This window comes from Nipponia nippon, unplaced genomic scaffold, assembly GCF_047370975.1.
Source record: "Nipponia nippon isolate SJK-2023a ecotype South Korea unplaced genomic scaffold, ASM4737097v1 scaffold_3, whole genome shotgun sequence".
Lineage (NCBI taxonomy): Eukaryota > Metazoa > Chordata > Aves > Pelecaniformes > Threskiornithidae > Nipponia > Nipponia nippon.
The window spans coordinates 108,990,785-109,018,129 of NW_028262347.1; the positions used below are offsets into that span (position 1 = coordinate 108,990,785).

At 39.3% G+C, this 27,345-nt stretch overlaps 2 protein-coding genes across 15 annotated transcripts in view; one reads left to right on the forward strand and one right to left on the reverse strand.

The window, feature by feature from the left end:
• The window catches only part of MARCHF5 (membrane associated ring-CH-type finger 5), a 52,238-nt gene extending 40,710 nt beyond the window's left edge, over window positions 1–11,528 (reverse strand). For all 7 annotated transcript variants that reach the window (XR_015706504.1, XR_015706503.1, XM_087765859.1 and 4 more), the window contains exon 1: window positions 11,201–11,528. Coding sequence is in view for 5 of the 7 variants with exons in the window: in XM_087765859.1 (XP_087621985.1) it covers window positions 11,201–11,244 (44 nt within the window). In the remaining 2 variants the exon portion in view is untranslated. The remainder of the gene's footprint in view (window positions 1–11,200) is intronic.
• Window positions 11,529–11,651: 123 nt separating this feature from the next.
• The window catches only part of CPEB3 (cytoplasmic polyadenylation element binding protein 3), a 100,076-nt gene continuing 84,382 nt past the window's right edge, over window positions 11,652–27,345 (forward strand). For 3 of the 8 annotated variants that reach the window (XM_087765846.1, XM_087765847.1, XM_087765849.1), the window contains exons 1-2: window positions 19,696–19,792; window positions 20,135–21,045. In XM_087765846.1, the coding sequence (XP_087621972.1) occupies window positions 19,717–19,792; window positions 20,135–21,045 (987 nt within the window). In that variant the 5' untranslated portion in view covers window positions 19,696–19,716. Of the gene's footprint in view, window positions 11,774–11,808; window positions 12,396–19,695; window positions 19,908–20,134; window positions 21,046–27,345 lie in introns of those variants that run through there. The other 5 variants (XM_087765848.1, XM_087765850.1, XM_087765852.1 and 2 more) reach the window with 4 other exon arrangements.

The following is a 27,345-nucleotide window of genomic DNA, read 5'->3' on the forward strand; positions in this document are numbered from 1 at the left end:
CAGACCTCAAAGTAGTTTTAAAAGCCATTCTTGCTGTAATTCATCTGCAATCTACTGTATTAAATTCTTACAGAAGTCCTCACTCCCTGGGGATATTACACATTTCACCATGTGCTGAACTTTGGACTTAACATGGGTTTTTTTAAACATGACTGTCCATGATTTCCAATACGTTGGATTTACTTGCCAGACAATAACACAACAAGTAACTATATCTAACTTCATTTGAGGCCTCCTGGAAAAGGTATCTTCAACTATACCATTGATCACAGTCATCACGACCTGAATTCTACTCTTTGAGAAGAAAAAAAAGAGCACTTGCATCTTTGTTTTCAGTAGCTCCAGTTAGACAAGGACACTTAAATTAAACCAAGACACACAAAATGTTGGTGGAAAAAGAAAAAACCAAAAGCATTTAATCAAGAACAGTGCACAGAAAATTACTTATTTGGCTCTCCAGCTTATTAACACTAAATGACCACAGTTAGAAGACAGAGGGAAGATTTGCGTGAAAAATATCAATGCACGCAGCAGAAAATTGATCTGAAGCTCTAGAACACAGGAGGTTGTTTCTTAGTAAAAAGAGACTCAAAGTATGCTACGATGCTCTAAGGTACTGCTATAGTTTAATTACACATACAAAAGATTCCCCAGTCAACATTCCCAGAAAACAACTTCCTACCATTACTGAAGAATTTAAAAATACTAGCATTGATGCTAACCTTGACATCAAAACAATTCTGCTTACAGCATACTGCTTGCTTGAAAATGCTGCATATGGACCAAGATTAGGAATCACTGCACAACTGCTTCATTACTTTGTCAGAATTCTGTCATTAGCTCTGCCATTCGATGAGCAAAACTATATCCATTTTTCCTCTTTAGCCAAGATGTAAGTTAAAGCAAGCATTTGGTCGACTTAAAGGCATTTAACTTTAACCTTTATTCCTTCAAGTTCTGAAACAAGGGATAACAAGCATTAGTCCTTCCTATGTCCTGGAAGATTTACTTTTCCGTAACAGAGGGTTAACGTGTACTTACTAACTTCCTTAATCGAGCACTAACCATATCTGTGCTTTCAAAGATTGGTATCAAGATGTTTTTAATCTACTGTTTTAAATTGGAATGTTAAATGCAATTCCCAGTCCCAAAAGAAGATAAAAATATGTAGTTTCTATTAAACTAGCACTAAACAATGTTACTTTGCACTAGGGGAAAGGGGAAGAGAGTTGCATCAGAAAAATACCAATACTGGTATTTGTGGTACGTGTACAGAGTAGATGAGAGATGTTACAAATATCAAGAGTGACGCACATACAGAATAGACCAACCTTGACATGTCTAAAACTGCAGCCATCTTGACATTAAAGTGTTGCTGTGACAAGCAAAAGATAAAGGACAAGAAATGCAAAGTTACGTTCCATTCACAGTCTGCATTATGTGAGCTCAATCTCCTGCAGCAATATTCCAGAATCACGCAGGTAATGTAAAAATACAAATTAATCTTTAGGCACAATATCTTCCAGTTACAAAAATAAACACATTAGCATAGACATAATCTGTTAGAAACCAAACTTACAGCTACTAACTTTACATTCCATTCTTAGGCAAGGTAATTGTGAAAAAGTTCAATTTTTGTATGATGTATGCCTAGAGAGTTTCATGGTTAAACTGACCATACAGGGTAAGCAATTTTTCTGTTACGTTCTCCCAAAGAAAAGAAGAAAAATAGGAAGTGTAGTCCTAAAGCTGCAAAAATTGGCAGGAAGACTCCAAAGCAAGCAAATTGCTTTGAACTCACAGAGTTTATGTAACAGACACTATTACTCGAGTTATTCTCAGTTTATAACTTCTATTTTTATCAGATAATTTACAGTGTAAGAGAGAAAACCAAAAAGCTCTACTGAAGTCAGTCATCTTATATTCTCCTAATATACATAATAAAAACTTAACAATTTGAGACCTAAAAATTACCAAAAAAAAATTATACACCAAGAAGATATATTCTTGGGACATTAATACCTCAAGAACAACAAAAACCACTCAAATGTGGCAGACATTGAAAATTTCGAAATGTCTTTACTCTGAATAAATGTGAACAAAACTCCAAGGTGTCTGATCATAACATTAACTAACTCTCCTCGGCACTCTGTAGAATTGACTGCATGACTCACCGGCAGAACAGTCACAAGCACTCAGCACATGGCCTTCTGTAATTAAATCCTTCACAGAAGGCTAACTTATGTTGGCACATTTTAGTCCAATATAGAATATCCACTTCTAAACAAAAGTATTCAGATCTCAAGAGGAGGCATTTATAACAGAAGAAACAAATGAGGAAAGATCAGAAAGCTATGTAAAGACAACATTACAGCTTTAAAACAGAGGGCCTAATCTTTTTTTCTATATTGTCAAGAAATAACTACTATATTAAAATGGCTTTAAAAAAATAAATCGCTGAATGCCAGCCCCTCTTGTCCATACTAACTCTATTATTTACTACCTTCACACTGTTAACACTTCCTGTTAATACATACACCTTGAATAAGAGATGCATGACCAAAGGGAGAAACAGGCACAGATACAGAAACAGGCACAGATACAGAAACTGAGAACACTAAATACTTCATAATGCTCATCAGCAGTCAATCACCTAAAAGCCTGGAAACACTAACTACACTTACCCAGAAAGTTTGTTTCCAAACATAAGCATATACCAAGATTCCATGGTTGGCCCTTAAATCAAGTGGTATTTACGTATTACAGGAAAACTGTTATATAGCAGGCCAGTTTAATTTTCATTTTTATCTTGATTGGTTAAGAAAATTAAGATTTAAAATTATGAACAAATGAACAGCTAGTCCCAGATTTAATACAACTTCAGTACAACCTTTTTTTTTTTGAAATTTAAAAAGTGGAGATTTTTATTAGAATTTTTCTTATCCTATATTAGTGTTAGGCAGGAGGTATAGAATCCTTTCCTCAGAATCACTGTCACAAAAATCCTGAGCCTAAGCCCTTTCATTGAATGGTAGAAAGCTATTGATGAAAAGCACCCATTAAAATAACAGGAGAGGAAAAAAAAAATCTTAGAGAAAAGGAAAAAACAAGATTCCAGTCCAACTAGACAAGAAGTCATCTTAACTTCTAGGCACAGATTTCAGAGCAGATGCTAAAAAAGGCTAAGTGCAGATTTGCCAGAAGGTATTAGTGGACTGTACTTCTCGTATTGGCACCTCCAGCACAATATGCTCATGTCATGCAGCGCAAATAGAGCCCTAATACTGTGTTGTCTCCCTATTTAAATTGGGGTTGCATCTAGACCTGGTATCATAGAATTATTTGGGTCGGAAGGGACCAGAGGAGGTCTCCAGTCAGACCTCCTGCCCGAGGCAGAAGCAATACTGTGAATTCAGACCAGATTGTCAGAACTTTCTCCAGCTGGGTCTTGAAAAGCCCCATGGACAGAGATCCACAGCTGCCCTGGGGAAACCTGTTTCAAAGCTCAACTGCATCGCTCCCCACCCCCACATGCTGAAACCTTCTCTGGTCAAATTTACGGTCATTGTTTCTCATCATCCTGCCAGGAACCTCCAAAAAGAGACAGACTGTCTTCTGAACAACTTCCTCAGTAGGTACTAGAAGGTTATTAGGTCTCCCCACGCCATCTCTTCTTCAGGCTAAGCAGGCCCAGTTCCCTCTAGCTTGTCCTACTAAGTCATATGCTCAAGCCCCTTGACCAGCTTGTGTAACCTTAATAACAGTTTCATTTAGACACAGTAACCAGAAGCAGTTTGCTTAAAAGAACTTAACCACTTCAGATTGGGTCTTTTTGTTCTTCTGCACTCAAGATGGACTTGCTACTTGAGGTAAGCCACAAGTACCAGTAAAAAATGAGCAAGTCATGCACTCTTTTGATAAAGATAGGTATTACATCCCATAGCAAGCTAGCACCCAACTCATTCTGTTGCTGAGAGGAAGAAAACAAGATGCATCAAAACGCTCTTATCACTTCCACACAAGGAACTTCCCACCCACTCTGCAGTACCGTAAGACCATAAGCAGGTTAAGATGTCAGGAGCACCAAGCAAACAAGTCCTAAGCAGCTGGTGTATTCATTACCACTTTAAGTATTACTTAAAAAGACATTCCAAAATTAATACCTGAACCTTTAAATTTATCATTCTCTGTAAATTATTATACATATTAAGAGATGTATTCAACACATTTGTATTAATTGTCAAAAGTTTTAATTTCAGCAAGCACTGTAAGACACCATGCCAAAGGAAACAATCACAGTTAAGCACTATTATAGAGGTCTGAGCAATTTTATGTGGAAGATACCAATAAACAGGTTTTTGTATAGCATTTTTAGATTAAGCAGATACAACATATGAAAATATTATTTGAATGTCTTGATAATACATGGAATACCAAGATTTTTAGTACCAAACATGAGAAATAGTCTCTCAAGGGTTTCCCCACACTGAAATAAGAGGAATAATTGCCTACTGTCTGCAGGTAGAAGTTAACAGTTAAGCAGCCATTAAAACATGTACGTTTGTTTCTAAGCATATCAAAGCAGACATCAAAGATGGAAATATAATGTACATAAGATGACAGTCAAAAGGTTAAGATAGTTTCTAATAACATGCTGGCACTTTTATACTACAGATGGGCAAAAGGCATTCTCCAGGCAACCAGTCTTCACTAACTATCTTTACTGATAAGACACAGGATGAACTCCATCTACATGGAACCTTTGGCATAAAGAGAACTGGAATAGCAAGGGATTTACCTGGGATGAAGCAATAATGAAAAAGTCAAGCTATTAGAAAGTAATTACTGTTTCAAACTTTCATTCTTCAAACCCACTCTTACACACACATAATTTTGCTTTTTCCTTCCTGTATTAACATCAGCTTCCAACCAGTTGGGGTAAAGACAGGGAAGAACACCTTGTTTCCTTTCTGGTAGAGATTAACCCAGCACAGGCCATTCTTTATTCTTACACACTCTTCTTTCGAAGCATGCATAACCTACTCTAGAGGAACAACAGAAAGCCAGGTACTTCTAGTTGCTGATAGACTTCGACCAGAAGCCAGGGAAAGCTCTCTTTCAAAAAAATGAGTTTAACTGTGTTGTGTAGAAAGAAAACAATGCCTTCAGGTAGGGCAATGAAGAGAGGCATGCTTAATCAGCGCAAGTAAAACAGACTGTATAACTGCAGAAACAGAAAATAGTTGGCATAAAGTAAAAATACTGTATAAATGCTGTAAAGTGTTTTATGTTGTTTATTACTCTGCATATCTTATCTGGTTGAACTCTACTCCTACAAAGATTTACTCACGTGTCAACTTCAGTCAGTGAGATTATTCACAGCGCACAACATCCAGTACAAGTTTAAGGAGTCCAGAATAAAGGTTTTTAATCAAGGACCACACTGCACTAATTACATTGCCTAGGTTGTAGCATTAAGGTCTTAATCCAAACCTTGTCTTTGGTTACTAAAGTATCAGCAGTTAATTGTGCAAATAAACCTAAATCAGCGCCCGCACTTCCAAAGAGGGAAGGAAAAGAGAAGATTCATACGAACACAAACAGCACACATGCTAACTGGAATGAAAGGAGCAACTGAAAATGATGTACGAAACCATTGCATATGCTGCTTTCCTTAAAAAAATAAAATTACCATGGAATCAGATGACAGTTCAGAAAACTGAAATAGAAAACCCATGAATTTGCTATTTTGCAACTTTCGAACCGAAATGCTAGCATTTTTCTGACAAATCAGTGCTCTGGGGCAAAGAGAAAATTTAGTTGCAACAGTATTCCTCTCTCTTGATAGTATAAGTAATTTCTTAAGCCAACTACAATTCTGCATTTTATCTTTTAATTGCTTTTAAAGTCTACCTGCAATTTCAACTCCTTTAAATAAGGAATTGCAAGGGTAGAGGACAAAACAGTCGTGTGATGTTGCTTTAGTTTCTATCAAGGAGGGCTGCATATTGATCACAGCTGAACCAACTACTACCCATTCAGAAAATAAAGCATGCTAATTCAAAAGTTAAATCACACTAAAATTACCACTACACTGATTCTTCAGCATATACCTGCACAAGACTTCAACAGATTATTTATCACATTTTGACTAACATCTTTGAATACTGAAAAAACAGAAGGCAAAAGTGACCACATTCTGGCCAGCTGGCAAATATACAGGAAGAAGCGAGCCGGAGTTGTCTTTCAGATAGTGTAAGGAGCATCAAATCACTACCACAGAACATGCTTTAAAAAAAAAAACACTACAAAATAAAACCCCAGCATTCTGCAGCCTTGGTATAATCAATTGCAAGAGCAATCTACACATAATCCAACTGAAGTCAAGAGAATAAAGCTTAAAAACATGAGTACATTGTAGCATTACGGCTCACATTAAGGTAGATATAGGCAATGACATAGCCAGGAAAAAGCTGGTTGTAAGGCTAAGCATTTGTTTTTTTGAAGACAGCAGACTGACCAGATTATCTTCACAAACAAATAAATCAGAGACTATCTGATGATACGCTTATACAAGTAACAATTTTTTTTTAAAATTTGACCACATTGAAGATTTTTTAATTACTCAAATATATCCATTGTCTAGGTTTTCTATCAATACGGGCTTGCCACTGACTTCATTATGGCAAGTACACGTTTAACAACTGTTTTTCAAATCTTGTCACTTCAGAAAGCAACTGCTCAACCAACACCGTGTAGTAGATAAATAGTTATTAGTTTTGTTTTCTATATGTATTCTAACAGCAACTCTGGTGGGACCCAGTCAAGTGTTCTGTAAGGCTACGTAGCACGGGATCACAGCCAACTGATGTCCTGGCAATAACATGCAAGCTGCTACAGAAAGCTATAAAATAGCAAACTGACAAGATATAGCTACAGCCATAACTTAAAAACAAACTGAATTTACACATTAGTTCTACTTAAAAACATAACTATAAAAAAATAGCAGAGGTAAAGTCAAATTGTGTGTGACAAGCAAATAACACAGGAAATATACTAAGTATTTAAAGGATTAAGTTTTTCAGAGAGCACCAAAATCTGCCAGAAAGTTCAAAATCTTATCTTCAAAGTTACCCAGAAGAATGAAAATGTTTCAAAAATGCATTAAGAAGCCAGAATACCTGTTGTGACAGGTGCTACACAGGGCAGCTAGAAGAAACAATTAGAAGTGTTCAATTAGAAGAACTGTTGTCAAAGAGTGCTGAGAACCAGAAAATTTATAGGACCTAATTGAATATGAAACATGAAAAAAGCCCACAAAAGACAAGTTTTTTTGTACATTTTCAAAACTATGTTTGAAAACACAAGAAGGACTGACTCAGTTCATGATCGTCGCATACCAGGCACAAGAATTTCACTGTACAGGTTCAACACACCAATACTATTCAGAATATAATATTTCTAGGTATTCCCTTAAAAAAAATGCTTTTACATTAAAAATATGTATAGCATATCAAATGGCCTCTGCCTGTTAAAATTTGACAAATGCATTAGGATTGACTTTCAAGTAAAGTTTGCCCTGTGCACTCAACAGAGTAATAGCTAATAATTTCTAACATTTTCATGTAATCTGGCAATTTTATTTAAAGAAATCTTGAAAAACGTTTTTGCGTCGATTAACATAAAAAACATAACATAAAAAACCACTGCCACGTAATTTCAATTTTTTAATGGAAATTCCTATCATTCCATAATTTATGCATTAAAACAACATGAATAAAGGGATTAAAAATAATAAGACCTCACCATTTAGACAGACCACTAACCACTGCCTTCAAGTGCACACATTAGCCCAGGAATATGGCCCTTTACAAAGATTGCAAAGAACTGCATGCAGAAAAGGATGGTATTTTAAGACTGTTATCTAGGCCTGTTACTTAAACATGAGCTAGAAGAAAAAAAAAATTACAAGAGGGATAAAAATTCCAATTTTGAGGCCAGAAAGGATCATGATAATCATGTGGATTAGTTTCCTAAATGCAGACGAGAGAACTCCAGAATGCAGTGTCACTTCATGGTCATGTCTACTTCTCGTGCTTCTTGTATTTATGCTGTAGCTAATCCTTCAGGCAAGTATAAAATCCTTAGCTAGAAATTTCATGTAACAAACACCTTATACCTTAACAGCTACTTAGCCTCTTCATTACAAATGTGCGGTTGCTTCCAGACTGAAATTATGCAGGGAAAATAAAGGAGGGTGGAGCACAAAATACATAAAAGAAAGATGAATCCCAGGCAACAATGTTGAGGTGCTATCAAGACACTGCTTACACTGGAGAAATCCAAATTGCTTTATTAAGGAAAAAAAAAAAACCAAACCACGTGCAAGTCATACAGATGTACAATCTAAGAGTCAGGAGAAGCCAACCATCTCTCTCACAAATACATAATTAAAGAACTTGCTCTAAGAGCTCTGACCGTTGTATACAAAGCAGCGCATACATTCAGATCTGCAGCAACACCTTACTCCTGATACAACAGTACCTCACCACTCTCAGTGTGACCACCTAGGTATTGGAAACAAAAGAAAACCTTTTTTTTTTTCCCCTCCTAATGACTTAACTATTAGAATCAAATTAAAGCCTTATTCACTGAAAAGGTATTTTCTGCATCCTTCACTAAAAGATCTGACTTTGATTTAAAGAATGCACTTTGTGTTAAGTTACAATCCATTAACAGTTACTCTTAAGCTTTTGCATACATACTTTTTCCTTTTTCCAGGAAAACAACTGTCTGTCATGAGCAATAAAGATAACAGGATAGTAGAGGTATTTCAACCCCTCAGAATCCCTACAGATGATTCATTCACGGGTTACATCCCCTCATGTGAAATATTGAAAGTTTATCTTATCATCACTACATACAACATGAAAACAGTTACATTTCTTCAGAAATAAGAGATAAATTAAAACTGGTTTCTTCCAATGTAACCCTGCTCCATAAACCCAATATGTAACTGAAAAATTATTTACACTGACTGCATTTGGAGGTCTTGGTTACTCCAGAATCTTTCTGTTGGTATTGTACTATACTCGGAATTAAACTCAAATCCTACATACTTGGCTCCTTCTTACCACTCCATTCACCACTTCTCACACTACTGTTCCTAAAGTTTCCTATACTGAGCCAAATAAATTCTTATATGAAAGCCGTAGTCTCTCTTCGTACCTCCTTTCACACTACATAGGTACTTAAAACTTTTTCCGCACTGTCCTTGTTATTAAGAAAGTCAGGGACACTTCCATTTGTTTTAGATTATATCAACTCTGCTAATCCAAGTTTACTGGAAAAAGTCTTTGAAAAGGGCCAGAAATACAAATTACAATTTCACAAAGCTGAAAGGATACAAGAATATTAAGTGTACATCAAACCCCACGTATCCATTACACATAACAACTGAAGAATAGTAAACTGTTTTGGCCACCAGTTAACTAATTTCCCCTTTTTAATTAAGTGTTTAATTTAACAGTTGTTCACAACACAGATTATAAACACCACCTTACAGCCATTTCCCAAAAGGGTGAACTAGGACTTCACGGTATGATATAACAGCCATAGACAGTAGGGAATCCACTCAGAATATCACGGTTTCCTAGAACTTGAAAACATAAAATATTACATATTATTGGACTACAAACTTCAGGATGAAGATGAGAATTTTTTTTTTTTTTTTTTAGTTTCAGGAGTTGATTCTGCAACACTCTTCTTGATCTCCCCTCCCCCAATAGTTCTATCATCCTTCTCCCAATTCTTTTTGTCTTCCTTAATTCTTCCCTTTTATTCCCTACATTCACAGGAAGTGTATCAAACTGAATACTTTCCTGATAGTATTTCTAAAAATCTACCTCCTTCCTGTTACTTCTTGGAAATGCACTTGTTGTTCCTGACTGCTAGCCTCTTTCACAGGCATTCTTCTAAATTCTAACCTAAATCATTCCATTGTCATGTCTCACTTCTTCAGTTTTTCTAAAACACAAACAACTTTCCCTCCCTCCCCAACTCAGTTTTATCCTCTCTCTGTATCAAACAAACTTCTCATCGTCACTTTCTAGGCTGCACAAGTTCTGCCCCTGCCTCACATAGTTTATATCTCCATCACCTGCCTGATGACAGCCTGTATTTTGCTAAATTCTCTTTCCTTAGAGGTGACCTGGAAAGGAGAAAAACACTAGGGTTTTTTTTTGCTTCCTTACGATGAAAGCTTGACAGGTTCATCAACACAAGCCTAATTCCTTTTGGGCCCCCACCTTCTGAAATACCAGGCTATCACAACTCCTGCAATAAAAGGCTACCAAGTTGTTTTTGTTGTTTATAGGGGTGGGCCTTAAGGGTTTCTGAATGACTCAAAATTACATATAAGGAATCTTAAGCCCTCAGTAGAAGAGGGTGAAAGTGCTACATATTCAAATAAAAGCATAAAGAGAAAACAAGTGTAATAAAAATAATTTAATGGTTAGTAACCATCTTTCCTCCCCTACAGTTAAGTCAAAGTAGTTTTTAGGTTGTACTTTTTCACAGCACCCCAAAAAAACAACTGTAAGCTTTCTTTAAAGACCATAAAACCAGCAACAAACCACACAAGGCCAGTTAAGCTTTGGTCGTCTTTTGGTGCCTTATTTTACGTGCATGCCAATGTTTTCCATACCTACGGTACCTCCTAGACCCACAGAAACCGGACAGCCTTCTGCAGACCTCCACCACTCTGCCCAGAGCCCGTGTCAGCCCAGACACACCTCCTCCTGCCCAAAGGCTGCCAGAGCGATCCTCCCACGCCCCCCACGCCGCCGCAGACACCGCGCTGCTGCCCGCGGTACCTTGCACTGATTTACGACAGAGCTGGCACGACTTCGCCCGGACCACCAAAGTTTCCAGAAGCCAAAAAGCGAAACCGGACCCGCGCTCACCGGCCCAGGTTCTGCCCCGCCGCCACCGCGCCTCAGCCCCGCCGCCAGCAACGGCTGCGGGGGCCCCCGCCCCGGAGCGGCCCACCGCAACTCCCCCCGCGGCCCGCCGGCCCGAAACACGCCACAGGCAGCGCCGACCCGCCGCCGCCGCGGGCGGCCCGGGAGACGCGGGGGACTCACACGCCCACCGCGGGGGTTCCCTCCCGCCGGGCCCCAGCGCCGGGCCCTCCTCGTACCTGTCCATAGTCTGCGGCAGGGCCAAGCCCGTCTGCTCGGACATGGCTCCCGGGAGGAGGAGCGGGCCTAGCCGAGGGCCCGGAGCCTGACAAAGGCGGCCCCGGCGCCGACCAAGCCGCGCGTCACGCGTGTGGCGGCAGGAGAAGGGAAGCGAGAGGAAAGGCAGCGAAACCGCCCTTCACCAGGCACCCGGGGCGGCCCCTCCTTCAACAGGCGGGGACGAAGCGGAAGACCGCTCGCTGAGGCGGGACGGAGCCACACGCAGAAGCTGCGCGGCCCGGGCCGCCGCGCTGCCGGGGTGAGAGGTGGCGACGCCGCCTCTGTGAGGTAAGTGCTGAGCGCAGCCGCGGCGCCCGTCACCACGCCCGCTCGCCGCAGCGCGCCTGCGCCAGGGAACAGGCGGCGGCCCCGCGGCGCGCTGGGAAGTGTAGTCCTGCCGCCGCCGGGAGTTTAAAGGTCCGGCGGGGCGCACCCCCAGCCTCTCCCCTCCCCGTGGCGCCGCTGCCCTCCCCTCCCTATGCGTTTCCTCGCCACTGTCGCGTAGTCGCTGCCCGGCACCGCGCGCGGGGCAGGTAGGGGAACGCGGTGGCGGCGGAACGGCCGCGCCGGCGTACGGGGGCAGGCGGGGGGAAGGTCAGCGCCCGGCCCGGCCCCGCGCCCTCTGCAGCGGCTGCCGCCCCTCCCGCCGCGGCCGCCACCGCCCAGGTTCCCCTGAGGGCCCGAAGGGGTGGCGGAGTGGGAAGGGCCCTCGCGCCACCGCCCTCCTTCCTCGCGCAGCGACCGTTGCCCTCCGCGGCGGGTGAGGGGAGCGGCGCAGCTCCGCTCCCGCCGGCGGCCGTTCCCCCTCACGGGCGGAGGGAGGGAAGGAGCGAGAGGCCGGGCCGCCTCCTCCTCTGCCCCCTCCCCGCTCACGCAGGGCGTGGGGTCCCCCCTCAGGGAAGGAGCACCCTCCTGCGCACCCCCGCCATTCCCTCGCCTGCCCAACAGGTGCAGGCGGCTCCCGCCCCCTGTTCGGCCGGCCGGCCTCCCCGGGACCTGCCCTTGGGGCGGAGAGGCCCGAGGACAGAGGGGACCTTGCCAGGTGCCTTCCCCGGCTAGGCTGCCGAGGAGGGCGGTGGCTGGCACGGCGGAAGGGAAATTAATCCGTTTCTGTGGACTTGTTGGCAATGACAAGGACAAGCACCCGGCGCCCTTGTAAGTGGCCCTTCGTGCTCGGTGGAAGCCTGGTGGCCACTAGCTTCTGTGTGCAAGTGGGGTGAGGCGTGGGACGGCTGGTGGTAATGATAATGCTCTCATTTCAGTTTGTAGGTGTGCTTCCTAATGGGAAAAAAAATTTTAAAGTGCTTTTAAAGTTTGTTTTATGTTCTGAAGTCAATAACCGAGCATTGCAGTCTGTGAAACTGGAAATTTAGAAGCTGAAAAGCCTCTATAGAGCAAAGAGGTGGATAGCACCTGGAGAGAAGTTGCCTTCCCATTTGTCTCCACCATGGGTGTCTGTCTCCCACTCTTACTTCTCAGTCCAAGTGTATGTGTATTTGCATACATGTAAAGGTTCTGCATAATGTCGTGTTCCCCAAGCAAAGGGTGAGATCCTGCTTTTCAGAGGCAGTTTTGACAGTCCAGATTCTTGGTAAGGTTGGTTAGTAAAGATCAACTTTGAATTTTCCTTTTCAGGTTATATAGACATATATATATGTATATTTTTAATAAATAGCTCTTGTAATAAGTTTTGTTACATGTAACTAGTCCCTGATACCTTGTGTAAATTACAACTTTGTTACGCTGCAGTTGCTGTACAAGGTAGTAATTTACAGGGCCAAACCCACAATTCTACAGCTGCATCAACCTACATCTGTTCTTGGTTGAGACAAGTAGTATCTGCATGGTGGATGTACATGACTACAGAGATCAGGTAGAATAGGAAGGAGGCTTTAGTGAACATACTGGATTCTTTGACTGTGTTGCCTTAGCTAGCAAAAAATCAGCCTTTGTTGAGAGAAAAGTGTTATAAAAATGTGTGAAATATCCAGACTTGGACTTGTAAGCTGTATTCTATTTATAGAGTAGGGAGGGTGTTGTTTATTTTCTAATTGCTACAAATATCATAAACAGGAACGCTAAAGTAGTTACAGTGATGTAAATGTTCTTTACAGGAAGTATGTATAGAAGCAGATAGGAAGAAGGCATCATGCTGACATCCTGTCCCAGAAAATTTATTTTGTACTTATTCTTGGGACAGTAAAATATGGTTTTGCTTGCACTGCTGAGAAGTCTTGGATGTACTGTGGCCTGAGTAAACCCTATGGGCATGACTTCCTGGAAGAGGATCTAATACACACTGTCCCAATTACAGCTGTTCATGAAATGTAAGAGCAATATTAGATATCAGAGTTTCTGGTTCCTAATCTTGGTCTGGAATAAGTGCATTGTCTATTGGCCAGAGCACTGATCAGCTAGACTAGCCAAATGCTTAGATTTTATATATTTATTCTCAAACATTACAAATGGAAATGGGGAAACTGGTTTTATTCCTAGGATTATGGGATTTGTGCAATTTCTCTATTTTTGCTTTGGAATGGGAAGGATATGCTAGTTGCTTACCATTTAGAATAAAGCTATGAGGTCATGATGAGTAATAATGGCTGTGAACAATACCTACCTGAAGAAATGTAACCAGAACCCAGGATCAGTTGGCTACCATTTGAGGCTGAAGAACAGTCTGTGACAAAGGCAGCTGCCATCAGCAGAGGGAGGGATCACAAGACTGGACAAAACTTGAATATCAGGTCAAATAGTGAACACTTGGCAGGTTTGGACATTTTTTTCCTTTTTCTTTTTTTCCAAACATGAAATATAAAAATATAATAGGATACATAAAAACATGATAGGACAAGGGGTAATGGTTTTAAATTGAAAGAGGGTAGATTTAGATTGGACATAAGGAAGAATTTTTTTATGATGAGGGTGGTGAAACACTGGAACAGGTTGCCCAGAGAGGTGGTAGATGCCACATCCTGGAAACATTCAAGGTCAGGTTGGACAGGGCTCTGAGCAGCCTGATGTAGTTGAAAATGTCCCTGCTCACTGCAGGGGGTTTGGACTACAAGACCTTTGTAGGTCCCTTCCAACCCAAACTATTCTATGACTCTATAACGGCAGATCTCTTAACATCCCATAAATAGCATAGAGATCCTGAAATTTGAAAACTGATTTGTGCCTTTTTATTGTTCAGGAGTTTGTTGGACAGCTTGGGGTATGTGTTCTCTGTTTGTCTGCTCTTCTCAGAATCAAAGTGTGATCCTAAAATACATATATAACCAACTGTTTCTAAATTTGAGAAAAAACTCCTTATTCCTTGAGAGAGCAAGAGTTGTCATTCCATCCTCATCTCCTCCCCTTAACGAGACCGGATATGCAGCTGCTCTATTCAGATGCTTGCTTTATTCTCACCAACAATCTCCTCCTTCAGTTCACTCTCCCTCATCCCCTTTTTCTCTTCATTTTCTTTCCACTTTATATTCTTTATGCTTCCTTCTTTGCATTGGCAATTTCCACTATAAATCTCAGGTTGCCTCTTGCAGTTTTTTCATTTTTTAAACTATTGCTTCCCATATGATCCCTTAATAGATTCTTGTGTGTTCCTTCCTTCTGTCTCCGTGATGTTCATTGCACTGTCTTGCTTTGTCCTCTCTTACCTTCATCTGGTAGTAGCTGCGTTTGAGCCCAGAGAGAACTCTCCTGGGAATGGACTCCCTTTCACCAATGCAAAGTGAGGGAAAATGATTGCTACTGAGATTCAACAGAGTTCAGCCTCACTGATACTAACTGGAGGTGGCAGCCATTTTGAATTAAATAAAACTGCACATTTGAAGGCACGTACAGAACTTAATAAAAATCACCAAAAACAATATAAGCTATTTAGAGCTTAAAATTGAGCCCTAAATTTGGCCATCAGATTTATGTCAAAAGATCAACTTTTAAAATACTGAATTGTTTGATAACAAATTTATACAGAATTAAGCTTAATAAAGAAGTTGACAAGCAATTACTGTAAGAATAATATGGAAGTATATTAAATATTTATCTGGCGATTTCAGGAAGGCCTGAAAAAGAGGCCGAATAATGAAGGAGCAGTACCTTAATACAGTTCTTTTGATCTGACAACATTAAGGCTATTGGAATTATTCACTGTTTTCAACAAAGCTAAGTAACCTGGCAATATGAAAATGTTCTATTTTGGCAAAACTGCATTTTAACTGCTATGATAGTGAAATTAAAAGATCAGTTAGGCATTTTTTAATCTACTTGATTCGATCTTTAAAAAGACAAGGAGCTCTCAATTAAGCTAAAATGAAACAAATCTAAACTGAGAAAAATGTTTCTACAATAAAACTCATTTTTTTCAGTAACATAATACTTCATTTTAACCTTCAAGCTCATTGCAATATTCACTTTTTGGCAAAAAGACTAGCATGGTTTGTTAGTCATAGTAGGCTTAAATTGCTTCACAATGAATTTAATAAAATAAAAATACACTCAATACAATGTTAATTGGGTTAGCTAGGCTTATTTGGGCCTTTCTTACATTTGTTTCTGTGGAACTGGCCTAGGTCAAGTAATTCAGGTACCAGACTGCATTAAGCTCTTGCATTCTGATACAGCTGTTGTTGTTATCTTTTAAATTCCAGTTATGAAAGAGTTGGCTGGTAGAAACAAAAGATGTTTTTCTTCTAGTGTGTAGTTGATCAAAAACTGCGTTTATGTCCTGATTTTCTTTGGTTCTGGAGTGCTTCTCATTTGTGAACATCATAATGAGCACTCTCCTTATCTTAATAATTGATCTACAAAGTGAAGCTGTCTCCTGGGAAGAGCTGACAGCAAGGGTGTGGTCCCTTCCACGTGAATCCTTACATCATCTGAAAACCAATAACCCAGAAGTAAATGGGGACATAAAGGAGGGGTATAGAACACCTAGAGCCAGCCCTGTGCTAGTTGGGATATTTCAACAAATGCGGTATTTTCAATTGCTGTAAGAAAGCAGTTTTCCTGCCCTTAATGATTCAGAGTAGCACAAACAGGTTAGAGCAAGTGTTGAGAAACTCTTAATTACAGCATTGATTTAAGGCAGGCAGACCATACAGTCCAACATAAACAGACTGTAGAAAGCAGAGACGTAAGTGTGTTAACAACCCGTTTTCAACTGCCCTAATTTATCTTTCTCAGCTTTAGTCATCTCTCTTTCACCCATAAAGCTATGCATATTTCATCCTTTGAAAAATCAGCCTGCAATTTTATTAAACACGGGTATTTTCACGCTTCTGATTTCAACTATGTAATGTCCATACAAGCATTAGTATTTGGTCCTGAATAATTAGTATTATGAATAATTATCCAGAATAAATATCCAGAATAATTCATGGACCAGTACAAGACAGGACGCAAGTGCCGGTAAATGAAATCCTGAAAACTTTACCCGACCTACATTAATCATCAAAATATTAGTATCTTATGAGAGGAACTCCTGTCAGGCTGTGTATTGATGTAGAAGTTGGAGATATGCGGGTAGTGGAAGGGAGGTAGTTGAAATGTGGAACTACAATGTACAGAGTAGACGGAACGTTAAATAGTAAAATTTGCACCTTTTTTTCTGAGTAGCTTATTTTTTGGTAGAATTTTCAGTGTGGTAACAATAACTCAGTAATGGAAAAGTGGTAACTTGGAAATTGGGAGCTATTAAAATAGTAGAACTTTTTGCCTCCGTGCTGATTTTGACTTGTTTTACATTTTTGTACTCGACCTATTTGTGTTTGAGTTTCAGAATGTTGTTTGAAATTATATTATGACAAGCAATTATTTAATATTTTCTTCAGCTAAGCAACATGACACTATCTCCTTTGTAATAGCTGTATATTTTACAGCTGGTATGAGCTTACAATTAATTTCTTATACTAGAAGTCTGGAGTTTGGAAGGAAGTTTGGAAATACTAGAACCATTTCTTTGTCTAGCGATTGTGGTTCTGAATAGGTAGCTATTTGATCCGGGCTTATAAATTAAACCTCTTATTATTAAAAGCTCTTATTTAATTACTCACTTTCAGCCCAATCTGACAGATATTTATTTTCTCAGAGCTGGTGATTCAGACTGCAGGAGTTTTCCCTGGAAAGAGGGAGTATGCACGTATTTTTTTTTTCCTTTCGTGCCTTCTTCCTTTCAGGATAGGCAGCAGTGAAATGCCATCTATAGATAAGACTTCAAACCCCATGATTCCTTGGGAGCGCATGCGCGGAAAGCTTCCAGTTGTCAAAGTGCTCTTGCCAGAGTGGTCGACTATTTGTCATATACCAAACCTGAAAGAAGAAAATAAATATACTGTCATTTTGTTGATCTTTAAATAGAGAAAATCCAAAGGTAACTGTTCCTTAAAAATTTCTGTGTTGACTGCGTGGGTTACTGCATGCAAAAGGAGCTGCTATTGCTATGGGGATATAGATTTCCTGTACTGGATTGTAAATTTGTACAAATACTTACACCAGCAAATAATCAAGAGGTACTGCATATTAGTCCAACATTAGACATTGGCTGGCCTGTCTTTCAAAGTCATTTATTATCCAGTGTTTTTCCATTCAGACTGGCTTCATTCATTAAAGGTAGGTCTTGACCTTGACAAGAGAGTTGAATTGTGCAGTGATTTTTTACCTTTAAGAAGCAATATGAAAATGAATGTGGATTACAGTCCTTAGGATAAAGTTCAAAAACAACTGTCTAAGTCAAGGTACATATTTGAAGCAAGTGCTGTGCTAGCCACTGTAGATAACCTGGTGACTAACTGATTTAAATATACTTTATTGACACCAGAATTTTAACATTTCAGCTGTTATGTTTTTCTCTCTAAATATATTTTTGTAGTGATAGCTCAGAACCAGGGGAGGGATAAATATAATCTTTTTCACTCTCTGATGTGGAATCATCAGTGATTTTATGTAGCCTTAGGACTAATAGCAATTTTGATAGAAATGAAGCTATGGAAAGCTACACGGAGCTTGGTATATTATGGCTTACTGCAGTATTGCTTTAAACTGCCTCGCAAGGTTTTCTGCACCACCAGCAGCAGAGCTGCCTGTTACAGATGCAATAGTTTACTCCATTCTTCTTAGGAACTTGCCTTAATGTTATTGCACTGCATAGTCTGTTCATGAACCCTTGCTGTTCATGTTGCATGTTGAACAGATAAATAATAGGGAGCATGAGCAGTAACTTAATTGATAGCAGAAACCTGTCCTGACATTCATTTTAACTAAAAAGTGTGTGTATGGCTGAGAAGAGATTTAAAAGAAAGAAAGAAAGAAAACGTTAAAGGTACACATGGACTATCTGAAAACTGTTGGTCAGAAAGGAGAGGGTCATCGATTTCACTCTCTGCCACTTTTCTTAAACAGTTAATTGATTTGGCCTAACTTTGCTTTATTACATTCAAAAAACAATCCTAAAAAAATGCAATCTTAGGGATGTACATGGCATATGATTAACTCAATAGAAATGCAATTAGGTATTCAGCAATGACCATCTTTGACATCGTTACTCAATTAAAGTAAGTGATTTTTGGCTCATTTAAAATAATTTTGAGATTTAGAACGGTCTCTTCAATTGACTGAAAGTCTGCAAAATGTGGAGGTTCCTGTTCTAGTTTCATACAATTGCTGTTTGTTGATGTCTGTATATGCATTAGTACTATTGTGTTTCAAAATAATAATCAAATTATATGATCTGACCTATTTCATATGCAGCACCACTTCTTGCAAATATAAGACTTGACCATTCTACATACATTTACTTTTTAAAGTTTAAACTTACGTATTGATTTAGCAAATAATTTGTATCACTAGTCTTTGTCTTGTGCATGTAAAGATGGCTTTTAAAATGCCAGCATGTCTATATTTTAGATATTTCAGTTTGCCCCGTTTTTATTTTTCATTGTGAAAGCATCAGGAACATCATGGTCTAATAATACCTCCCAGATCCTGCTCGTTTTGACCTTATTTTTTTCCAATGAACAAATTACTGGTGGTTTCATATATATAGAAGTAGAGCGAGTAGAAATACCTTTAAGCAAAGGACCGCTTTGCTGTAAAATAGCGTTTTACAGGGAAAGATCGTAAGGTCACTGAAGGCAAATATAAGACCCATCGGTGGCTTTGTACATGAAGTGTCTCCACCCCCCCCCCCCCGCCTCCCCCCGTCATTGCGATCGCTCCTCATGCCCGAAGCAAGCGGCGAGCTGTGCGGCAGAAAAAGGCCAGAAAACGATTGTGCAGCCAAGAACCCCTCCCGCATCAGGGCGAGATTTCGCGTGTGCTTTCTCTCTGATAAATTTAAATAATTGAAAGCTTCTTTGTTAATTAAGGAAAATCGGTACCCGGCTCCTTTAAAGGTCCCCTAATAGAAAAGGGGGTGGAGAAGAGTGAAGACTGGTGTCTTTTTAACCTTGCTGAAGGACGCAGCAGTATTTATTGACGTATGCAAATAACCAGGGGGAGGAGGTGGAGGAGGGTGCTTGGAAAAACAGGAACCAGAATCAGTTTCTCATTGCAGGGTGAGAGCTCTGAGTTCCGGTGTAAGAGAAAAGAGACGTGGCGAAATTGCTGTATATCTCTGCCCTATAAGCACATCTCTCATTTAGACTGAAGGGAAACAAGGCATCAAAAAGGGTGAAGCATCTTAAAAAATATTTTAAAGGCAATCTAGCACGATCAAAGGTTACATATTCCTAAATGGGGGAGGGGGAAGATTACGGGTTTGCCTTGCAACTTGCTGTAGCATAGCACTAGCAACAGGACGAGATTTTTGGCCGGCAAATGATTAAAACAGCCTGGTTTGTGGTATGAATGGCAATGTTAATAATCTGTCTTTGTGGTTTTTTCCCCTACTGTTTCAGCTGCGCAAACCATGCAGGATGATTTACTGATGGACAAAAGCAAAGCCCAGCCCCAGCAGCAGCGGCAGCAGCAGCAGCAGCAGCAAGATCCAAACTCAGCAGAAGCCCCCTCTACACCCATCTCGTCGGAGACACCCAAACCAGAAGACAACAGTTCAGTGACTAGTATCGGCACATCAGCTCCTTCCCAAAATAGCAAGGAGAAGATGCAGATGGAGTCTCCCATTTTGCCTGGGTTGAGCTTTCACCAGCCTCAACAAGAACCTGCAGCCGGCACCTCCTTGTCTCCCTCCTTCGGCAGCACCTGGTCTACGGGGACCACAAACACGGTGGATGATAGCTTTTTCCAAGGGATTACTCCAGTCAATGGGACAATGCTTTTCCAGAATTTTCCGCACCATGTCAACCCTGTATTTGGTGGCACTTTCTCGCCTCAAATTGGCCTAGCTCAGACTCAACACCACCAACATCAGCAGCAGCAGCAGCAAGCTCAGCAGCAGCAGCAGCGGAGGTCACCTGTAAGCCCTAATCAGGCACCTTTCGCCCAGAGAAATGCTGCTTACAGCCATCAGCCCATTATGACCAGCAAACCGTCTTCCTCCTCTGCCTCTTCTTCTTCCTCCTCCAGCTGGAATAACCATCAAAACGCGGCTTGGAGTACACCTTCCAACCCTTGGGGTGGGCTGCAGGCTGGTAGGGACCCTCGAAGGGCAGTTGGAGTGGGGGTCGGCGTGGGAGTGGGGGTCGGCGTGCCCTCCCCCCTCAATCCCATTTCACCCCTTAAAAAACCGTTCTCCAGCAATGTCATTGCTCCTCCGAAGTTCCCACGGGCTGCACCCTTAACCCCCAAATCCTGGATGGAAGACAGCGCGTTCAGGACGGACAATGGCAACAATCTGTTGCCTTTTCAGGTAAATGACTACATGCACCTTCTACATGGTGACAGCTATTACAAAGTTGTATTTTTTGCAGGGGTGTATTTCATGTTACTGTTCTATCTGAAAGGCATCTCCATAACTCATATTTACATTGAATATTCACCTTATATGAAAGAAGTGGGATTGATCCTAGGGAGTGCATGCACAAAGATTCCAATTTCTGGCTTAAGGTTTACGGTCTTATTTTTCTTGTAACTTATTCTTAAATGTGACAGGGCTTTTTGTTTGGTGTTGTTTTTTTTGTTGTTGTTTGGCTTTTTTTTGTTTTTTTCTGTTGTTGTTGTTGGGGGTTTTTTGGCATCTGAAAGGTAGTAGCCTTCCTTCATGAAAAACAGGTTTGGCAGACTGCGTTCTCTTGGTGCTGCGTGTGATAATTTTTATTTTCATATTCTCCCATATGTGAGAAACAGGAGATGTTAAAATTGCTGGCTTCAGGTTTCTAACTAACTGGCATGTTAATTTTAACCAAAGATGCTTCTTGACCTGAAATCCAGTTAATTATTTTATCACCATTGAAATAACTAGTTGTCCTTATGTTGTGGTGGGATTTAACGGAGAGTCTGTTCGCGTAAGGTATACATATGAAAAGCTGCATATGTCTGATATGTACACCCTGCTGTTACATTCACAGTGGACGTTTTGAATCCATCTAGAAGCAGCGTGGGTGTGTATGGAAAGCGTGGCGTATCTGTCCTTTCCAGTAAGGAAATGCCTAATAACATTGACCTGATTTAGAAATGGCAGGGAGGTATTGTATAAAATAAACCATTTTATGCTGTTCAAAATATTTGGAGAGAAAAGAGACAATAGGACACGACCTTCAGAGCCATATTGCAATGGAGTCTATTTACTAGCTACATAGCTCTGAAATATTTAAAGCTGCAGTGCCCTTCACTGTTTTTTTTATCTATGACGACAAAGCAGATCAATTGCAGCTGAAACTGGGCCACATAGAAGATTTGCAATTTTAATGCAGAATGAAACCTGTCATGGTGTGAAATCCATCTTAAGTTGAAAAAAGCAGAGCATGCACTTGTGGTTATATCTATACAAGGTGAAATGAATCTCAAATTTCTTCTAGGTTAGCTTTTTTAGTCTCAGAGAAATCGAAATTTTCTGTTTTGAAATACAGTGAAATAATTCGTATATGCTTTCTCTTTAGGTGATTGCTTTCTCAACAAAGTATGAACTCTCAAACATTTTTAACTTATCGGTATGGTAAGAGTAGCATCTAGATTGACACTTAGTATTAGAAACTAAGTAAAAACAAACAAACACACACACACACACCCCCCATTACTTTAAGAGATTGTTGAAGTAAAATAAATGCATTCCTAAGCACTTTCCAGTCCCTTTCAAAGAGGACACCTTATAGTCAGCCCTGAAATTTCATTTTGCTGCTTCATTCTGTTTAAAGGGAGAGTTGCTAATTTTTTATTGGCTACCCTAAATGAAGGCGGAGTGGCTTCTGGTGAGCTGCTGGTCAATGTCTCTGTAGCACTGAAGTCTGGAGAAAGATTATACTTTAGACACAATATGCCTAGTGAAACTACTGTGTTGCACGAGCACAGCAACACAAAAGCTAATGAATATAGCTCCCAGTCATTTTTTAGGAGTGGGAAATGTGTTTCAATTTACAATTATTCTTTTATTTAAATTGTCTACATGTAAGATGTTACAAATTCTGGTAAATTTGAATTAGTAGGGAAAATAACAGTAAATGGTCTTATTTCTGTGGTTTGGTCGGTGAGATACATCTTTAATGAATACACAACTTTATTATTGTGACTGTAAATTGTCACAAATTAAGCTAGCAGATATTTAGTCATCACTAGGAAAGAAAAGTAGATAAATGTTTTTTAAAGAAAAGTTCCTTTGATTTTAAAATTAAGGTTTTGAAAAGCTAAGGTATTAGCCAATATGTACATTTGGAAACTTGTTTTGTTCTCTGTGAATTTAACCTGGTATTTTCTTGTTCATCTGAAAGCAAATACTTAGACTACTCTCAGTACCAGCTGGAATAACAGTCTGATTTCAGAGACTCAGAAAACTTGTATTTTTTTTTCCTATTAGGCTCTTTTTAATACAAGCTGCTGAATTTTGTGTACAAGATTGTAGTCTGGATTAATATTGATTGCTCCTGTACTTAACAAATTGCCAAAGAAGTCTTGAAACCATACTATCAATAAAAGGCACCTGTTTAGTTACATTGATAAAAATGAAATTTAGATTCATGTAAGAGTTTAATATTTGCTGTCTGGGTTCTGGTTGCCTTTTTTTCCTCTTCCCCCCCCCCCCCCGCCCCCCCCCCCCCAAAAAAAAAAAAAAATTGGGCAATATGTTGACACAGTTGACACAGTAAGTTCTGCTTGTCAGCACTATCAAGTAATTCTGGCAGGTTTATCCGTGTACATCTGCCTCCCTTCATAACTGAGCGTTTTTGATCTGCTTCAGAAATACCTTTCAGTAAACTTGCTAGCAACGCATCAATGCACATTAGCAAGTTCTTTGTGCTAACCCGTTCTTTTCTCTTGTGTTGAGAATATAAGACTTTTTAAAATTTATGGTTTATATTTTATTAATTCCTTAATAAGATGTGAAGCTCAAGATGTTCTAAGTAAAAAGAAAAATATTAATAAGTTCACCAGTTGAATTAATATCGACGATACCTATTTTTTAATTCAGGTCTTTGCAGTGATCAAAAATTTTAAGCAGAAATAATAATAATCAAGGTTTGTGTTCTGAGTCTGTAATATATGAAGGCAGCTGATATTCAGCTACTGATCTATCTAGTTCTAGGAAAAAATGTTGAATTTGAAAATGTTTCTCTTAGAACATGTATATAAAGCGATATGCTAGATGTTTTCATCCCCAAATTTGAGTAATACATTAGTGCACCTTATACGTCAAAACGAATCAGCGTCTGTCCCAAGGAGTTGTGCTGCAGAACATATCAGAACGTTTAAAATATCAGTTGGTAGGAATTCTGTTGGCGTCTGCCTTGTGATTGGTGTTGAAATGCAACTAAAATGCTTTGAAGCAGACTGTTTTCATATACTTGCTGAGGAAAATTGGTTGCACTGTATAAAAATAATTTGAAAATACAAAGCTGGTAGTTGTAAGGGAAAAGGAAAAAAGCAGTCTGGAATGAAATGCAATGTAGCAAATAAGAGTTGGAGATAGGATCACAGGAACAGATGTGGAATGAGGCCAGATATGAAATATAGAAATGTGGCCAGTTTGTTCTTCTGAATATTCTTTGGCTTCTGAGTGGTTCAGGCGAAGGTCGTCTGTTGTGGTTGTCGTGTGACAAGCAGTAGTGTTGTGCCATTGTGCTAGGTGATGCCCATTGCTGACATTAAGTGATTGTCCCTGGGCAACGGTTCAGTTCCTTTTTACAGCAGAGTGGTGGGGCTTGAAGAGAGCTATTGTCATCTCCTGCTTCTGAGCTGCTCCCGGAATTCTCTCTTCCTTCACTTCTCTCAGGTAAATAGTGTATTTCTTTTGGCTTTTGGCCATATGAAGATATTGGGACACAGCTTGTGGGGTTAGGAGGATTGATAGAGCCTGAAATAGACCCTTAGAAGCATGGATAAGAAATTCTCTTTACGGTGGAGAAGATAGAGAAGGAATTAAATGTTTGGAGACCAGTATGCTGATTAAGGAAGTCTGTCCTGTGGATGTTTAATAACAACAACACTATAACAATTTCCTAGAAATTATTCAAGTTTTGCTGCTTTCTGAGTAATGTTCTTTAGAAACAATAAAAAATGTACAAGTGCAAGTTTTAGATTTAAAAACTGCATAGCAATTCGGTGCTCTGAAGATTCTGGCATACATCAAGTCATTCTTGGCAGCTTTACTGACAAATACTTCTCTAGCAGAAATAAATAAGGTGGTATTTGTTGTGGATATAGTTTTAACATGCTATCTTTTGCAGGGAGGCTGAGAAAGGTTTTTTGGGGGGTTGGTGTTTGGGTTTTTTTCTTCATTGATTTCAATAGGAATTAGTCTGGACCCAGGTAAAATTATAAGCTAAATTTAGAAATCATATATAACGTCAATATTTCATACTTAAACAAAATGCAAATCCAAACATGCAGTGAGTTTGTGTATAAATGTACGTATATTATAAATATACATATATATATGTTTGTATGAAAATATATTTATACGTTTAGCTATAGATACTCGTAACACATTAGCAATACATGTAGTAATACATTAGCAGGCACAAGTACTTCGTCATGTGTTGTACTAAACACACTGTAGTTGTTTGTTCAGTGAAATGAAGGACAAGGGAATGGCCACTGTATGATGTTTATAATTCCAGTGTGACTTTTGGGTGATGATTAATAGACAACTCCTTAAGAAGCTGCTTCCTTTAAACATTTGAAGTTCTTCAGGCCTCTGATATTAGCCCATACTTAGCTTTCTCCGTGCTAATACAGACTGATATTCAAAATAAATTATATGCATACACACACACATATATAAATATACACGCATATGCAGTAAACTGATGCAGAGTAATTTTTGTCTTCAAGTCCTAGGGAAAAGAATATTAAATACATTATTAACTTCAGTTTTACAGTGTCTGTGCTAACTTCTTCACAGGCAATGAGTTAGCTGTTGCTTATTTGTCATAGTTCTGTTTCTTAACACTACAGTAACCTGAAATGCATATTAGGATATACATATGTGTGTGTATATAAAAAATGATGACTGAATTAAAATGAGGTCAAGTATTGGAACATTCATGAGTGTAACAAATACGGTTTTATATTTATGAGCAAAGGTGTTTTACTGGCTAATACACTCTGGTGACTGTCATTTTAAAGTCTTTGTTTAAATCTAGATTTTTTTTTTAACCAGAAATAGTTGTATGCAATAAGTCTATCTGAAGATTAATTTTTGAAACACTGTATTTCTTTATTCTAAATTTGACAATTCTGGGCTCTGGCTTCTTGACAGTTTAGTAGGTAACCATACTTAGTAGCATTACTGGTGTCTTGAAAACTATTTCTTAGTGTGTAATCTAATCTTAATTTTTCTTACATGATGACACACAAGTACTGGCAGCCTGCAACTTTATGAACAAAAAAAAAAAGAGAAAGGAAAAAAAAGAAAAGGACCTAGTTGTTGTGGAAGTAACTTTGTCCACTTCTCTTTTTTTTTTTTTTTATTTTTTTTATTTTTTCCCCTCCCCTTCTCCTTTCTTACGTGCTTCTGTTGTTAGTATTAACTAGCACAATAAGTAGCCTGATTCTGAATATTAAAATGTGAGAATGCATGCCATGGTGTCTCAGTAGTCTTCCAGTGTAACAGATAACAAGCAATAGGTGACATTCTAGCCTTAGTAGGTATGAAGTATTTTACAATTTTTGTTAGATTTTAAATTTGATTGAGTTCTCAATGTCTGTGTTTTCAAATTAATTAAAATACCATAACAGTACAGAAGAAAAAGCACACAACTGTTTCATATTTAAAGTATGATGATTTGAGCACTAATGACTTATTGATTATTGTCTTGATTTTAAGTAATCAATTGAATCGTAGATAGGTCCTCGGAGTTAGTGAAGGTAGAGCAAAGGTGTGAATTCAGTATGCAGTTGATACTCTGAGCAACTCCATGTATAGGCAGGACTTCCTTAAAAACATTAAAGGTATTAATATAGAACAATGAATCAATAATTTTGTCTTAAAGATTTGATAAAGGAATTATCTGTCTTTCCTTTGGGAGGTAAGGTAGAAGGGAAGGTGAAGGGTATGGCAGTTTATTTTGCTATTTCCCTTCTTGGTTCATCTTCCCCAGTTTTCATTTTTTTGCCTAGAGGCTGCTCTTGTGAATTGAATGGAAGATGAATAGAGACCTGGAAAAGTAATGTTTTCCTGTTCCAGGTGACTTTCAAGAAGAAAATATGAGTTTGCTGAGTGGATGATGAACATTTCCATTTCTTAGCAGTTGGTGAAATAGCTCTCCTTTCATTAAGGCAACTCATGAGTGATTCCTGGCTGAAGCATACCAAAGGGAAGCTAAAAGACAGCACTGCTTAGTTTGAAGTTATATCGTGATCTTAAACTGCATACATCTGAATTTTGCTTGGACTGGGTAGACTACTGTGCTTTCAAAAACTTTTAAATTAGGCTGAAGAGAAAAACATCATACCAAAACTATCCAGTGATGACCTTTGAGAGAGGCTCTAAGGCTCTCTGGCCTTTATTTGTTTTTCTTTTTCCTACTGATCACTTGAGATAGTGTTACAAGTTTGA